The sequence below is a fragment of the Aythya ferina genome, assembly GCF_964211825.1.
Source record: "Aythya ferina genome assembly, chromosome: 27".
NCBI classification, from domain to species: domain Eukaryota; kingdom Metazoa; phylum Chordata; class Aves; order Anseriformes; family Anatidae; genus Aythya; species Aythya ferina.
The window spans coordinates 4,795,690-4,811,454 of NC_140310.1; the positions used below are offsets into that span (position 1 = coordinate 4,795,690).

The window sequence follows — 15,765 nt, forward strand, 5'->3', positions numbered from 1 at the left end:
GGTAGCTACCTAAATCGAGGTGTTTTCCAGCTTCAGAGTAGCAGCCACATTTGGTATTGCACTTTGTATTTGCATTTCTTTTTACATCGTGCCTTTTATGTTTGAGGTAGCAAGGGTTCTCTCTTCGGATTCTTTGATGCAATATACTTGTGCTGATTGTTTTATAATCTGGAATAAATGTCATTGAAGTACCATGAAACTGAAATGCTGAAACATCACAGATTTAGGGAATGTTTTGCCTCTCTGAACATAAATCTGTACATTTTTAAATTGCAAACAGTGTTCCAAGAGAAAGCAGTAAGTTATTCCTGTTGCAAATCTGCTCAACTGCATTTAGTGACACAGTGTAAGTGTTGCATATTTGTGAACTAAAAACTGTATTTCTTCAAATGTAGAGACAGATTTTGAGTTTAAATACCTTTTTTTTTTTTTTCTGTGTGTAGAGAAGGATGATTCACTCATGGATAAAATGGATGTTTCTGTTAGTAATATCTCAGCTTCGTTCTTGAAATTATCATATCTGAATACTTACAAAGAAGAACAACATTACGCATTTGTGATTCACTGTAACTCTTGAGAACAGTAAAATTATAGCCTTGTTTGCTGTAATGTACAGGAGTACAGAAGTTGCTGTGGTAATCAAGATAAGGAGACCACACAGCCAATCAAAGGGATGTAATTTATTGTGTGTAGTCTTGGAACATTTATTCTGGTGCTACAGGATGCTAGAGCAAACACTCTTGTTTCTGAACCGTGGCTGCAGGCTGGACGGTCACTGGAATAAATTTACTTGTTAACGAGCTCAAGGTATTGGTAGAGAAATTATCAAAAATACTGCTTTAAAAAAAAAATAAAAATCAAAGTAAAACAAATGGAAATGAAGTAATCTGTAGTTATCTCAAATGAGACTGTGGGAGAGGTAACAATTCAGTAATTGCCTAATAGTAAATGTGCAGAGCTGAAGTTTATAAACAGGATAAACAGTGAAGCGAGAAGCTGTCCGGTGTAAGTAGTTAGATTCAGACATGAATACCTGAAGTTCTAAGAGTTCCTCTGAGTGTAATGCTCAGTGAGTATTGCCTGCCTGCAAGATGGGAATATGAATATCCACCAAAAGCATGTGAGTGCTTTCAGCATTTACACTGAGGGTGAAGCAACTCCAGTCACATCTCTGAACACAGTTAGAGATGGTCACTGTTCCATCTGCATTGCTCAGGTTTTACTGTTGAATTCATTGATTCATTCGACAAAAGAAACTAAGTAGCTGGAGAGAATAATTTTGTGAAGGGTTAGTACTAAAATAATTATTTCCACGTAAGTGACATTGTGAATGCATTTTTCTGTGTTGATTCTGAAAGCTCTTTCCTGAATCATCTAAAAATGATGATCTATAAAACCAAACTGTCGGTTCTGGTTAAGTTTGACTCATTTTCCATTTTTACTTATTCATTCATTCATTTCATTTTAAGATTAATAGGCTTAGTAGTTCCTAATATTGATTTGATACTGTAATTTTGGTCTCATCAGTGATATTTTTCAGTTAAATTTAGACCCATTTTGCTTAGAGATGCAACTAATCTCAGGTATGGTTCTGGAAAGCAAATAGCAGAGACTGTAGCTCTAGTCAGGCTCGTATTCACACTTCTTAGTAGTTTGCTATCTGAGCAATGCTGCTGGCATTTGGTTTGCAAAGACAGACCTTTATTCTAAGTTTTCTTGAGAAAAACAATCTGAAGCACGGGTAGGGATACTACTGTGTTGTGTTTTTTGTAACGACATGCAGCGATATTTGATCAAAACCAGATAAAAGTGCAAGAGAAGAGATTTCTTTATTTGTACCCTTTGTTTTCAATTACTATAAGCTTTCTGTGATGATTTTCTTACCTCCAAGAACTTGGTATAAATGTGATGCTGCCTATTGGGATGCTGTGTTAGCAAAACACTGTGAACAACATTTCCAATAATCTTATCTAAAAATGTTTTTTCAGTGTCAACTGCACATGCTATTACTTTCCAAATGTCTCCGCACTGAGAAACAAAACGTCGCTGGTGGCACCAGAGTGTTAGCTCCTCGTTTCTTTCTGCCCGTCCTGTTTCACCATATTGAGAAACACACACTTTCTGTAGCATACTTTTAAAACAAGATCTGTGAATTACTATATATCCTTAGATTCCGTGTCATCTAGAAAAGGAAAAATTTGGGGTTTATTAATGCCGATTCATTCATAATTTTTGCACGGTGGTTAAAACAAAAATGGCATTCCAATTCATGTTAGGATTTATTCCTCCAACAATAAGAAATAAATGTATTGGGGGACCTGATTATATTTTTACCCATCAGACAACGTACCATTAGCAATGGTACATTTAGCAGATGTATCTTTCTAACAGTGTTTTAAAATAGCTTGTCTGAGTCAACCTATTGCTCACCTTCCTCTTCAGAATTACAAATAGAGACGTACATGAAAGCTGTTATCTTCCCCCTTATACCTATTCAAGAGCATATATGAAATTCTTTTTCTACTCACACCTCCCCCTACCACATTAGCCTTCTTGCCCTTCTTCCTTATTCAGCAATATCAATTTTTGGTAGGGATTTTAAAGCACACAAAGAAAAATACTTCCTTCATTGTAAACCAGACCTTGCTCAGAGTATGAGTTACAGAAGAGAAGACAGCAGCGGTATAGAAACTACCTGACAGAATATCATTTCTCTTGGCTTCCCCTGCTATTTGAGGCTTACACTAGATACGTGCTGCATCAAATGAACCACTAAGAAAAAAAAATGTGCATTAGCAGCATGCAGCAGTTGAATTTTCAGGTATTTCTTGCAACAACCGAGCGCATCTCTTCAAAGAGAAGGGTCCTGTGCTGTGCTGCTTCCACAGTATGGCCAACGAGAGTGCAAACTGATTTATGAGTTAATCAATGTGTCAGATTTTTGCAATGATATTATAGATTCAATCTAACGAAGGAAAAATATGCTTACCAGAACAGTATGACTGTGATTAAACGATTCAGTAACAATATTCCCTCAGTGGATTAATTTTAAGAAATGCAGCAGGTACAGTTGACCTGCTTCCTTTGTGTTGCTAGCAATAGGCTCCTTGCAAGGAAGATTAATGCTTTTTGATCATGTTGATAAAATAGCTGTGTGATCACAAAGGTAGATGTGAATGGTTTGGGTCTAGCAAACTGGCTTTTGTTTATTATTAATCTCCCACGATGACTTATGCTGATGGGAGGCTTCTCGTGTGTATTTGTTCTGAGCGTTGGGGTGGAAAGCAAAATAAAACTGTAACAAAGATATGCTGCCATCTTAATTCATCACTGTAATTGGAGCACCTGCCCCACCTATACATCCATCCTAACTGTAACAGCAGGGAAGGTTTCTCAAGCTAGACGTTGGCACTTCTAGAAATACAAATTTCGTGCCAGGTCTAGCTCAGTCTTGAAGGGAATGTATCTTGCTTCCTTCCATAAAACACTAGGTCACTGCAAAGCCATTTTTAATAAGGCTTTTAATCTTTTAAATAATAAATCTTTAATCTTTTAAAGATTTGGGAATATGAGACTTAAATCTATGATAAGGTAGAAAGAATTTTTTCTAGCTTGAGGCCTGAACTGATTACTGTGGGGGGAATATTCACAAAAGCTAATGTTAGCCTACTGATAAAATCTCCCTAGGCTTGCTGTAGAGTCGGTAGAGAAAGTGGCAGAAGCCTGCCGTACCTGCACGAGGGGGAGAACCTACTGCAAGCGTTCTTTATTAGAGGAAATTTATTTGGAGAAAAGCAATTATCCTTCCTTCACAGTTTTATTCTCCAATTAAAGAAAAGCTTTCAGATAGGCATTAGATATTTTGATTTTAGATGTTCTCAGCTCTGCCTTTTTTCCTTCTTTTTTAATGAAAAGGTGGATTTTCAAGGGGAAGACAGAGTATTGCCTAGTTCTTTTGTATATATTGACACTGTTCCTTTTGTTCTTAGGGAGCTAACAACTCTCTCAGAGATGCCTTCTGTATTATTTATATTGAATTGCTTAAATACCTTAATAGGACACAGCAAAAACGGTATCGGAATCAACTTCGAGTTTATGTTCTCTGCTCAGCAGTTGTCCTTACAGCAGAGTGTGAACAAAGATCTGGAGAAGTGTCTCTGAGTCCTGTTTTAATGACTTTTGGCCACTTTGGATAGCTTCGTTCTGTTAGCTCAAAATTTCATGCCCAAACTTTATTCCTCCCTAGTGAAGTTTGTGGGGGAGGATTGTTTATTTCAAAGCCAGATGATAGATCTGTCAAACATTCCTGACAAAGGACAGACATAAAAAGGCACCTCCATTCCTGATTATTTTGTTACATTTTCTTTAAATAGTCTGTGCACAGAGATGCGTTTCTCTTATGTTGTTTTCTGCCCCTCTAACCCACTTTCTGGTGCTCTTTATATCCAGCTTTAACATAAATAGAAATATTTAACAGCTTCATACTCAGAGTGGTTTAGGATAATATATATTATTAGGTTATATCAGCTTTTGTCTGGTTCATGGAAAGACAGTTTCTGCCTCAGTGCAGGGGAAACATAAGATAGTAGAGACGAAAATTGTGTTTAGTGTAATTACCTGCAATCTCATGAGCAGCAATGTACCTGCTTACTTATTGCATTCTGTACCAGACTTTCTAAATGCTAGTCTGCTGTGCTTACATTTAAAATATCAAGCAGATCCAGGACTGATAAAACATTTTTATCTGAAAGATGCAAAAACTGTTTTTCAGGAATGTGCTGAACAGTGGTATTGGCTTAAAGGAAAGCTAAGGATGTATAAAGAAAGGTTAAGGATCTATTTACTGTTTTCTCCATCTGAGAGAGGGTATTTAAAATCTGTAAACTTGACTACTATATAGGAAACATTTGTGCTGCCATAAGTCAGGTGTTGACCTTTCCCATCTTAAAATCATGAAGTGTTTATCTTGCATACAGAAAGCAATTGATTCTTTCTTCAAGAGGAGCTGACATTCTAACTATATTATCTCTGATATATGTGTACTCAGGTTATTGACCACATGAGAAAGTCAGATGTGTTTAAAGGGCAGGACAGTATAATCTAAAAGCAGGAATACCAGGGCCTTTTGTCTTCTGACCTATAAAATTATCATGTGTGCCCAAAAGATGGCTGAGTGGTATTGCTCCTGTTGGGTGTTAAACTCGTAATATTCTCAAACAAGACACCCTAAAAAGAATAGCAAATATAGCCATGGGCAGCCAGCTAGCTCTTGGGATGTTTAAATTACAGCGACTGATGAAGAACCCTTAAGGTACAAGATCTTTTAAGGCCCGTAACTATCCGATATACTGTCTTGTCTTCATGGTTTAAATATTAAATTTGGTATTAAACCACCACCAACAACAAAAACACCAAGTAATTTCTGTTACTGTAAATAAGAATATTCTTAAGATGTCTTCTTATGGGATTTTTTACAGGAATTGTAAAAGTTGTACAGCATCCCTCTCAAATTTGGCAAGGGAATTGTGAAGCTTAGCCACAAGAACGTTACTTCCTATCTGGGGTTGGTCATCTTTTCTCCCTGAATTTCACAGGTGATGTCTGTGCAAAGGCCTAACACAATGCCCGTCAAAGTGAAATAAAATGCTCCCAGTGATATTGCTATCATGCTCAAAAGGAGCTGAGGTTTTGGGGCATACAGCTGTAGCCCCTACAATGGGCAGATTTCAAAGGAAGTGAGCAACCTCCACCAGCACCTTCCTCTGTTTTTTTAACTCAGCTGTGGTCCTGCTTCCGCCAATATTCTCATGGATATTTGCAATTCCCCAAAGTGTTTGGACTCGCTGTATGGAAGAGGCGTGTCCATATTATCTGTATGGACACACATAAAAATAAGGATGATGTACATACGTTACTGGTGTTGCACAGGGAGACTCCCATCACCTACACAACTCAAAGGGCAGTCGTGGTGCAGCTGGCGGGGGTTTTGATGTTGTGTATAGTAGGTGGAAATACGGATGAGATGGATAAACTTAATTTTTCAAGAAATAAAGAAATAATTAAAGAGTTTGCTAACTCTCATCTTAATCTACCTAGGATATGGTGTATTTAGCTGATTTCATTTTGATAATGCTGTAAGCTTGCCTTTGATAATTGCTTTCTGTAATTGGAACAAATTTATGATTACGCTAATTCATCTGCTGCCACCCAATACGTAGTAGCTGAGTTAATCCATATCTGCCCCTGCATTTCTTTTGTAGATCATTACATGATTAGCCTTTGTTAGAAATTGATGGCAGTATTTTAATTCTGAGCAGATTTTATTTCAGAAAAAAAGATCTCTTTTTATAAACTTACTGCAGTTATAGACGGCCATTTTAGGTCTAGTTCAAGATAAAACATTTAAGATCTTCAGACAGACTAATTCTTAAATAGAAATGTATTTCAGTGTGTTACAAGCAACTTTATGACCTCCAGTGATGATAAAGCAAGTGAAGTTAAATGCTAATGAGTTTTGAGTCTATTCTTCAGAGATGACAAGTTGGCAGCTCAGACCACATGCCTCATTTTATGTGGAGACACAGCCAGTTTCTTTGTTGCCTTTATTTTGCTTGGTTGTTTTGTGTTGGTTGTGTATGTGTGTGCTGAAATTCTCCAAAGGTTGCACCACGGCAAATACCAATGACCTTCTGTCATCATGCTCGCTTCAAATTTATCATTTTTTCCTTTAAATTCATCTTAGTTTTCTGTCTTTGAAAACATTCATCTGGTGAGGTTGAAGCAGTCATCTTCTAGTGAGGAGGAGGCTGGAATTAAAGCGTATTCAGTGTCATCGAGCCTCCAGATAAGAAGCAAAAAGCAATGCATGCCCTCATTTACAAATCATCTTTTGATTGCTTTCACATTTATGTTCCGTCTGTTTAATGTTCTCCCTTCATAGCGAACATCATTCTTTTAAATGCTTTGCATTAATGTAAACATTTTTCATTCACCATGCCTCGCAGTCCTACACGCAGTGAAGAACAGAGCAGGATGCACTCCCTCCTGGAACAGTTATCTAGAGGAAAAACAGCTCGAGGTGCCAAAGTGGGAGTGTAACAGTAATCGGGACCTGGAGCCTTCCTGCCCCACAAAAGGCCCTGATCTGATGAGAGTCAAAATGCAAAATTGCGTGCGTGTATCCCCTCTGACAGGTAGTACTGCAGTTCCCTCCAAAAGGGAAGCTCTGCAGCAGTAGGTGGATGACTTGATCGTGCCCATCGTACTCAGACCAAAGAGAAATGCAATACAACTGCGTGAATACATTCAAACAGATATTATTAAGGGAAGAGTTCGGCATTAGGGGATTTGGTAAGGTCATTTGTCTGCTGCTCGGGAGCGGCAGCTGGCCATCTGCTGCCAGTACTGTGCCTGTCACAGCACTTAGCCTGGGGAAGGAAAGGAGCCGAGCACCAGTGCTAGATGTGACATCTCCTAGGGTGCTTCTAGGAATGGAAAACTTTTGTGAGGGAGATTGTTTAATACTATTTGAGACAAAAACATAACAAAAGAGAAAACAACAGCAACGAAACCCAGCGCTGTATCAAAGCTTTAATGCAGAAATAAAGACAGATGTCTTAAATGCTTAATGGAACCTTTGATGATGATCTTTGGTTTTGTTATTTTTGGTTAATCGCAGGTTGAGAAAAGAGTATATTGAGCTAAAGTCTACTTTCTGTATAAAATGTAATGCATTTCGTATTCATCTAGAGCCCCTTGTAACAGATGCGTAAAATAATCACTGTATTTACTCCCAGAGTCACCAGGTAAGGTAGCAATGCCACAAACCCCAATTCTTTTTCAAGATAGGTTCCCAGCTGACTGCCGTGCTGCAGAGATGTGAGAAGCAACAGATATGTCAGTCCCACACCTTCTGTCCCCAGCTAACCAAAATGACTGATGCTACTGGAAGGGGAACCTGCTGTCTGGCATGAATTCTAATTGGCTTTGATGGTCAGCTTTTGCAGATTTGTTTATAAACTGGAAAATCTACAAATTGCAGACCATCTGCGCAGAACAGTGTGCTAATGAATGCCTGTAGCTAGCAAATCCATAAGCTCATTACCACAAAGTTACAGGTCCTTCCACAGGTTCCCAAATGAGGTTATTCATCAGAACTGAGATGAGAAGGGTATTTGACTTCAGAGTACAGCCATACCTCCTTCAGGTCTAGAAAAGCTATTAAAATGAGTCACATTTGTTCAGACTTCTAATAGATTCTGCTTCTATTTTTAATTTTTCAGTTCTGTAGCAGCAGCTTACCATGCTTTAAATATTTTGTTTAAATGTTTCAAGTGGTGAAATGCCTTGCAGATAATTCCTGGGTCTACTCAGAAATATGCTGGTTGATATGAGATGTGTTGAAATATATTATAGATAGCATTTCACAGTATTTATGTACCTTGACAACAAATACTAATGGCCTTCTATTTTAATAATGTTTATTTAAAATGAGAATCTGTTATGATGACAGGTCGTCCACTGTGTGCAGTGTTGAGCAAGTGATTTCATCCTTCTGTTTCTCTCAAAAACATTAAGTTAATAGTACCCTGTATTAACCCTGTATATCACGAAGCTTAACTGATCATTGTCCAATGGTTTGAACATGTGAAGGGCTGTACATAAAGAGTAATATATTTAAACACTTCCTACTCTCTCTTGTCAGATTTTTTATCTTAGAATAAAAATCATTCTAAGTTCCTAGCCCATACCTCCCTCCCCTGAATTTAAATAAAATAAAATAAAATTGTTAATTCCTTAGTTGACATTCACTTGGACTGCTAGTCTCCATTTTCTTCCCTTCCCTTCCTTTTTCCCAGTAGTACAAATGTAACATTTTCTTTATAATCCACATTCTTGCAACTCGGAACCAGCTTGTTGCCATTTATAGTTCTTTTAATATTTCCTATTTTAGCATTTCATTTGGTGCCTCTTTGCTAATGAGGTTCCAGGCTCTTCAGAATAGGATTAGTTTCTTTTTTGAGTTTGTGAATATCTGCCTTGTTGGGAATCCCATCCTAGCTTGATTCTTATCTTAATGTTTATTATAAAGATCAGAGTGGCATCACTGAAAAACAATTTTGCAGACTTCCTGTTTCCATCTTTCCTTTTCCTATGTCACGTTCTTGTCTTCTCCACCCCTCTCCAGGTGGAATGGCTGAAGAATGAAGAGCCCATCGATTCCAACCTGGACGAGAACATTGACACCAGAGCAGACCACAACCTGATCATTCGACAGGCACGTCTGTCTGACTCTGGGAACTATACCTGCATGGCTGCCAACATTGTTGCCAAGAGAAGGAGCATGTCTGCGACAGTTGTGGTTTATGGTTGGTGAAAATGTGATAATTATGGAAAAGCTTAGATGTGCGTGCTTTTTCTGCCTGAAGTTCTGTTTGTACCATACAACTGGTTCTAAATCAAATGGCTAACCTCATTCCTGTTATGATGAATTTTAGCTCTGTTGCTCAAGGCTGAGATCATGCCTGTTGTTACAGGGGCTAGAGTTATGAGCTTCTTGTTTGTGATGAAAGCTTCTAGAAGCTATGTCAGTGCTAACAATCCTTGCTCCAGATATTAGTAAGATCGAATTATAAGATAAACCATACAAATAAGTTATGCCTTTATCAGGAAACCCTTAAACACATGCCTAGGGAGGTACTTAAAGGGCTTCCTTAACTGGGGTTCTGCAGTGTACAGGCATTGCCTGGTGAATCACAGCAAAGCAAAAAAGAGCAGAACCATTCCTTTATTACCACCGCCCTGTTGCTCTCCCTGTTTATTACTGCATGGGAAGTTTTATTGGTAGAGACAGAGCATTCCTAAATAATCCTTTTAAAAATAATAAAAGTCTTGTTCACGATTTAAACAAAGCATGCTTTAAGAGAATTAATGTACTTGCTTTTACCTTCTCCTCTGAGTCTTCCCATGAGTTACTGTGCCTCTTAGCATAGTACTCCTCCAAAACAAGCGTTTGTGTTCTTTGACACCATGGCCTTCATGTAGTTGTGTCCTGATGCTTTGTAGGTGGCAGTGGCTCCTAGTTCAGCTTGGAATTTACCTGTAGAACATCATTCAAAAGCAAAATTTTAGTGTTAAGTGATGTGAACAGATCTGTTGCTTACTGTATCTTAGAGCACCTCCTGCAACCACTAACACGTTTGTGCTTTGCAGTTAACGGAGGCTGGTCATCGTGGACCGAGTGGTCAAACTGTAACGCGCGGTGTGGTCGGGGCTGGCAGAAGCGATCACGGACCTGTACTAACCCTGCTCCACTCAATGGAGGTGCTTTTTGTGAAGGAATGTCAGTGCAGAAAATTACCTGCACTTCTCTTTGCCCCGGTGAGATATGCACAGTCCACTATGGAGTAACTTTGACCGTCACACTTAGGGGAGACCTTTTTCTGTCTGAAATGTCTGGTAGACAATTGTGCTTTGAAAAGCCCACTGAGGGCAAAAAAGGAAATTGGAAATATTTGCATCCTCACAAGTGAACAAAACCTCCCTTACCTGATTTTGGAATTGGGGTTTTTATACATGAGACTGTGGAATCTCTTCTCATCTGGGACAGGGTCAGAGGCAGCTGTATATCAGTCAGCAAAGCAACATATTGATCCATCGTCTTGCTCAGAGCGTTAGCCAGAGGTCTGCAAGGCCAGCTAGGGTGTTTTTTGTAAACGTCAGCCTCATTTTCTGGTACACTAATGTGTGGCCTCTCTACATCAACCTGGTTTAAGGTAGAATTTGCATTGAAACTTTAGAAGCTAATAGCTATGTGGCAAAGAAAATGTTTCCTCCTGCAGTTTTTAATGGCCTATATTTGCAGGACATTGTACACTGGTGTATTTTAAAAGCTTTCACATTGCACATGTGAGGTGGTACATTCTAATGAAGAATTTTAACTTCACATCTTACACGGTATCCGACTCTGTGTTTTACTTGGTGCAACCTGAGGAGAGATACAAATTTTCTTTGTAGGAACTCTGAATTCCACCAGTCTGATAAGCAATGACAATGTTTGCTTTTTTTCCCCTTTCCATACAGTGGATGGAAACTGGGAGGTGTGGAGTGAGTGGTCTGTGTGCAGCCCAGAGTGCGAGCATTTGAGAGTTCGGGAATGTATCGCACCGCCTCCTCGAAACGGGGGAAAATACTGCGAGGGCTTGAGTCAAGAGTCTGAGAATTGCACCGAAGGGCTTTGCATTCAAGGTGGGTATCTGTTTGCACCGAAGTAGATTTAGGACTTACGGCTTAAAATCGATATAATTTCTCTTTCTAAATGTAATGCCTATGAAAGTTCTTATATTGACTACATTTTGTAAAGTATTACTGTTCTTTTTATAAGGTGAGAGGGGAGTTAGGGAAACTGAACTAACAACAATAAGATTAATTTGAAGAGAAATATAACTGAAGGTTTTTCTTTGCACCAGCAATTTTTTTACCTAATATCGGAACCAGAAACTGGTATTTTGTGGGGAGATAAAAAAAAAAAATCTACTCCAATATAATTTGGCATTGAGAGTGTTCTCAGTATTATTCCTTGTATACAACAGTCTTTCACTGAAACTAACTGAGCTAAGCTGTAAAAGCAGAACTTAACTCAGTGAATCAGAACCTGTTGCTGTTCAGTAACGAGTGGAACTGAGATCAGCTCTGGCCTTCATGCTCCTTGTACTTCAAATAAGCTCGTCTCTTCCTTCTGCTGTGATGGGTAGTAACAGTGAGTATGTGTTGGTTCTGAAAGTTGAATTTCTGTATGCATTCAAATAGATGGAAGTGTTAAGTGTCTCTTGTTTCTTTCATCTTGGAATGTGATACCATTACTCCTTAATGGGTTGTGCTGTACATATATATATATATTTCTGTCAAATTATTTTTAGGACCATAATTGCTTTCTCAGTTAATAGGAATTGATGCAATTACCCTATTTTTTAAAATCTTTCTCTCGTTCATCTTCCAATATGTGCCTTTCCTGCTCTGCTTTTCATCCCATCGGGAATTGTGAAGGAAATGCAATGCAGTGCTTCAGATAACTAATCTCTTGGAGGTTATCAGGCACAACTTGTTAACTTTGTTCCTTTCATGAGGCAAAAATAGAAATGAAACATGTCTTTGGTTAACAAGTAAGAACTCTAATGAAAGTAAGGGTGAGAATGAAAGATGCCGGAAATATGTGGCCCGATTCTGAACTGGCAGGAAAAGTTCTAATCCCTAGCAAGAATTTTCAATTTGGAGTCACTAAATGCAGCAGTGATAAAACAGAGCCTACTCCCAAGTTACTCCTTACTCAGTTCCTGACAGGAAAGATTGGGAAGAACACAGAGAAGGCATCCTTTCATTCCCAGAAGATTTCTCTTTCTTGTTGTTGCTTTGGTTTTTGATTGTTTCTGGATGGATGCAGATAGCCCAGTCCTTAACTGAGGAGCAGCTGAAAGCACCTTCCTTGCAGGGAATGCGTACTGGGATGTCAAACAGTTGAAGGGAGAGAAACTGCTTTGCAGAAGACAATTATTTTTGTTTTGAGCTATGTGAATGATTGCCAGGCCCACCAAGTTGGGATAAAATGGAGACTGCCTCCATCTGAAAGCAAAGGTCACTTTGGCTCAGATAGTCTTAATAACTTAGTATTTCTTGCATGTATTTCATTGTTTATTCCCTGCTGGTATTCTCAGTAGTGTACATGTCCTTGGTGGGGTTCTCTCTGTCTTCTAGAGGTGAAAACTTTTTCATTGCTTAATAGAAGAGGATTTTGTAGAGTTTTTTATTTTACTTTTATCTGTTTGCTTTAAAGTTATTTGTTTATATAACTTCAAAAACTATCGATTTCTTTTCCCAGTGCCCAAAAAAGAAAGAAACATGCAGGCTATAAGGAGATGAACTGCAAACTTCTTTTTTTTATTTATTTACTAATGCATCATAAACAATTTGGTTTTTTATTTTTTGACCAGTTGAGATACTGAATATTGCCAAGATGCTTCTGGTTCTAGCAATCTCACTAGTTTATATGGCAAACTCATTTCAATTCTATTGCAGTTTTCTGTAGATACCAGTCTGTGTCAGCAGCACAGGAATGTTTCTTTCCATTACAGAGTCCAACTCTGATACTATTCATTCAGTGTTTGCAAACACCATTTCCTCACCAAAACCAACCAACCAACCAAAGAAAAAAACTCAAAAAGAAAAAAATAGCTTTTTGGCAAAGCCAAAAACCATGCAGCTTTTAAGTTGAAAATTATTAAAGTGATCAATTTAACTAAAAGTAAAGAACAAAAGGCATTTCGTGACCATTTGCTTACATTGTCATGTACCAAAAAACTATGATGAACATCGCGTGTTTGATGTGGTCCTAAGGTAATCTAAAGATTACTTTTTTAGGTATAGGTTATACAGGATAAATCAAATGCTTATTATGAGGGAGAGAGAGAAGCCTCATTTTTGAGAGAGATGCACTAGTATATAGAATCTGCTTTATAAAGTTAACATCTAAATATATAATATAATATAATATCCTTGCATATGTTTCAATACTACATTGGTTCTGTATGTTATTTATATACACATATAGAGGTAATTATTGTGTGTATTTAGATACATAAATGTGAATATATTGTACGTTCTGATAAACATACAGAGAAATAATTAAGTCTTAACTGACTTTGTTTGCCAAGTGATCCACTTCAAAGTGTTGAACTTGCTTGTTGCTGGGATGCATAATACTCTAAAATAAAGGCATCCAAAAGCTAACAAATACTTGAATTAACCACATGAGGAATGACTGCAAAGAAACATCCTGAAAGAGATTTAGAAAAAGCAGATGAAGGGAAAAAATATGGACAACATAAAATATTCATATTGTCAGCAAACAAGGAGAAAATGTTTCATTTATAGAGCTAGACAGAAGCGATATAGGAAATAGATATGCTCCATGTAAATTTATTAAGTGCAACTTTCTCTCTTTCTCTCTCTCTCTCTCTCTCTCTTTAGATAAAAAACCTCTTCATGAAATAAAATCCCAAAGTAAGTTATTTTTTTCTCTTGTAAATATGATTTTCTCATCTTCTCTGCCATTCTGTTTTATTTGTTTAGGAACTAAATAAAACTGAAGGTTATATGAAAGGCTTTTGCATCTACTGAAAGCATCTTCTTAGCGACTTGGTGATCATAGGTTTTAGACTAAAAATAAAAGAAGTGACTGTGCTTCAGTAATTTTGTGTCTGACTGACTGAGAGCCATTTCTACAGGAATGCTTATCTGGAAATTGATCTTTTGAGAACTTGCGTTGGGGGGGGGGGAGCAGTGATATAGGAGTTCAGCTTGCTTGGTTCAAATCTCTTTCCACCAGTGGCTCTGTCTGATCTTGGTCAGCTCGCTTCACCTTCATTTATCAGTCAGTAAAGGGTGTTGGTATGCTTTGCACTGTAAAGAGTGTGCATGTATATTTTTATATCTTTCCGTATATATAAATTTATATGCTGTTTTCAGGGGCTCCTATCCTACAGTCTTGGTTTCTCGCTCTCCATTGATTTCAGTGGAATTTTAGTTTAAATAAGAGCGGCACATGTGAATCGAGCTGCCTAGCTGAAAGTTTTCATTAAAAAAGGCACTCTTCTCATCAAAGCCACAATTTCCATGAAGTCTGTCTTCTTTTAAAGCTAAGACATTGCTTTTCTTTTATAATCCATACACAAAGTTGTGAGGATTTCTCACAGCTTAATTTTCAACAACAAAAAAATCTTTGAATTTTGACAAACAGATTTATAAATACATTTTTGGCTCAAGTCCTTTGGAAGACTTGGAAGGAGAATCCATCTGTACTGTGAGATGGATGCAATTGTTCCTATCTTCTTTAAAGAGATAATCTTCTGTATCATAAAGCGTGGGGTTTAACTCTGAGTATTCCTCCAAGATACAGGTGCAGAGGGTCATGAGATTATTTGAAATGTTATGGAACTTGGGCCCTAAATTAAGAAAGGAGCCACATTCTTGCTGGAGTCATCTGATGGGTCGCATACAACTGGTCTGCGCTGTGACAGCGCAGGCAATTGATACACTTTTGTTTATCTGTGCTGTTCCCATTTAATTAGAGAATCTTGTAAGAGCATTAGTTAAATTGCTTTAATTTCTGATTTATTAAAATAGAAACCTTAATGGGATTGATTTTAGCATGCAAGGTTCCTAGGAGAATTAAAGGGTTTCTTTAGCTGTGGGGTTAGAAACACATGATGCAGCTTGCTGCTGTTCGGTGAAACAGGAACTTCATTTAAGACTACATGAATCATCACTGATGCAAAATCAAAGTCAATTATGAAGATAATTGAGAAACAACGTGTTCTACTATCTAGCCTTTTCCATTATTCTCTGACTTTTAGTCCTTGTTCTTGAAGACTTGCTATATGAAGAAATGGATTTCGTATTGCTAAAGGGTACCAAAAGTAAGAGAGGTGGAAAATTGGGGGAGGATGGGAAGCTGGAAGAATCTTGCCTATCTCCTAGCAAACTCTAATGGGAGACTGGGGGAAACGTATGCCCTGCATAGCTCCTGGAAAGCACTTATTGTAAATGAGATAATTTAATCAATTACGTTTCCTAATGTACTAAACCAAATGTTTCATTTTCTGCTTCTGCACATCTTAAATTATCTTCAGGTGCTTTATGAAACTTAATCATAGTTAATAGAAACTTCATTACCATCAAATGTGCTTTCAATAAATGTTGTGTAACAGTGTC

At 37.8% G+C, this 15,765-nt stretch overlaps 1 protein-coding gene and 1 long non-coding RNA gene across 2 annotated transcripts in view; one reads left to right on the plus strand and one right to left on the minus strand.

Moving 5' to 3' along the window:
* Nucleotides 1-15,765, plus strand: part of UNC5D (unc-5 netrin receptor D) — a 323,527-nt gene that overhangs the window by 275,407 nt on the left and 32,355 nt on the right. The window contains exons 18-21 of the mRNA XM_084499193.1: nt 9,188-9,368; nt 10,213-10,380; nt 11,083-11,247; nt 14,023-14,055. Coding sequence (XP_084355319.1) covers nt 9,188-9,368; nt 10,213-10,380; nt 11,083-11,247; nt 14,023-14,055 — 547 coding nt within the window. The remainder of the gene's footprint in view (nt 1-9,187; nt 9,369-10,212; nt 10,381-11,082; nt 11,248-14,022; nt 14,056-15,765) is intronic.
* Nucleotides 1-15,765, minus strand: part of LOC311424221 — a 126,155-nt gene that overhangs the window by 7,058 nt on the left and 103,332 nt on the right. The window contains exon 6 of the long non-coding RNA XR_014686017.1: nt 9,947-10,099. This is a non-coding gene — a long non-coding RNA (uncharacterized lncRNA). The remainder of the gene's footprint in view (nt 1-9,946; nt 10,100-15,765) is intronic.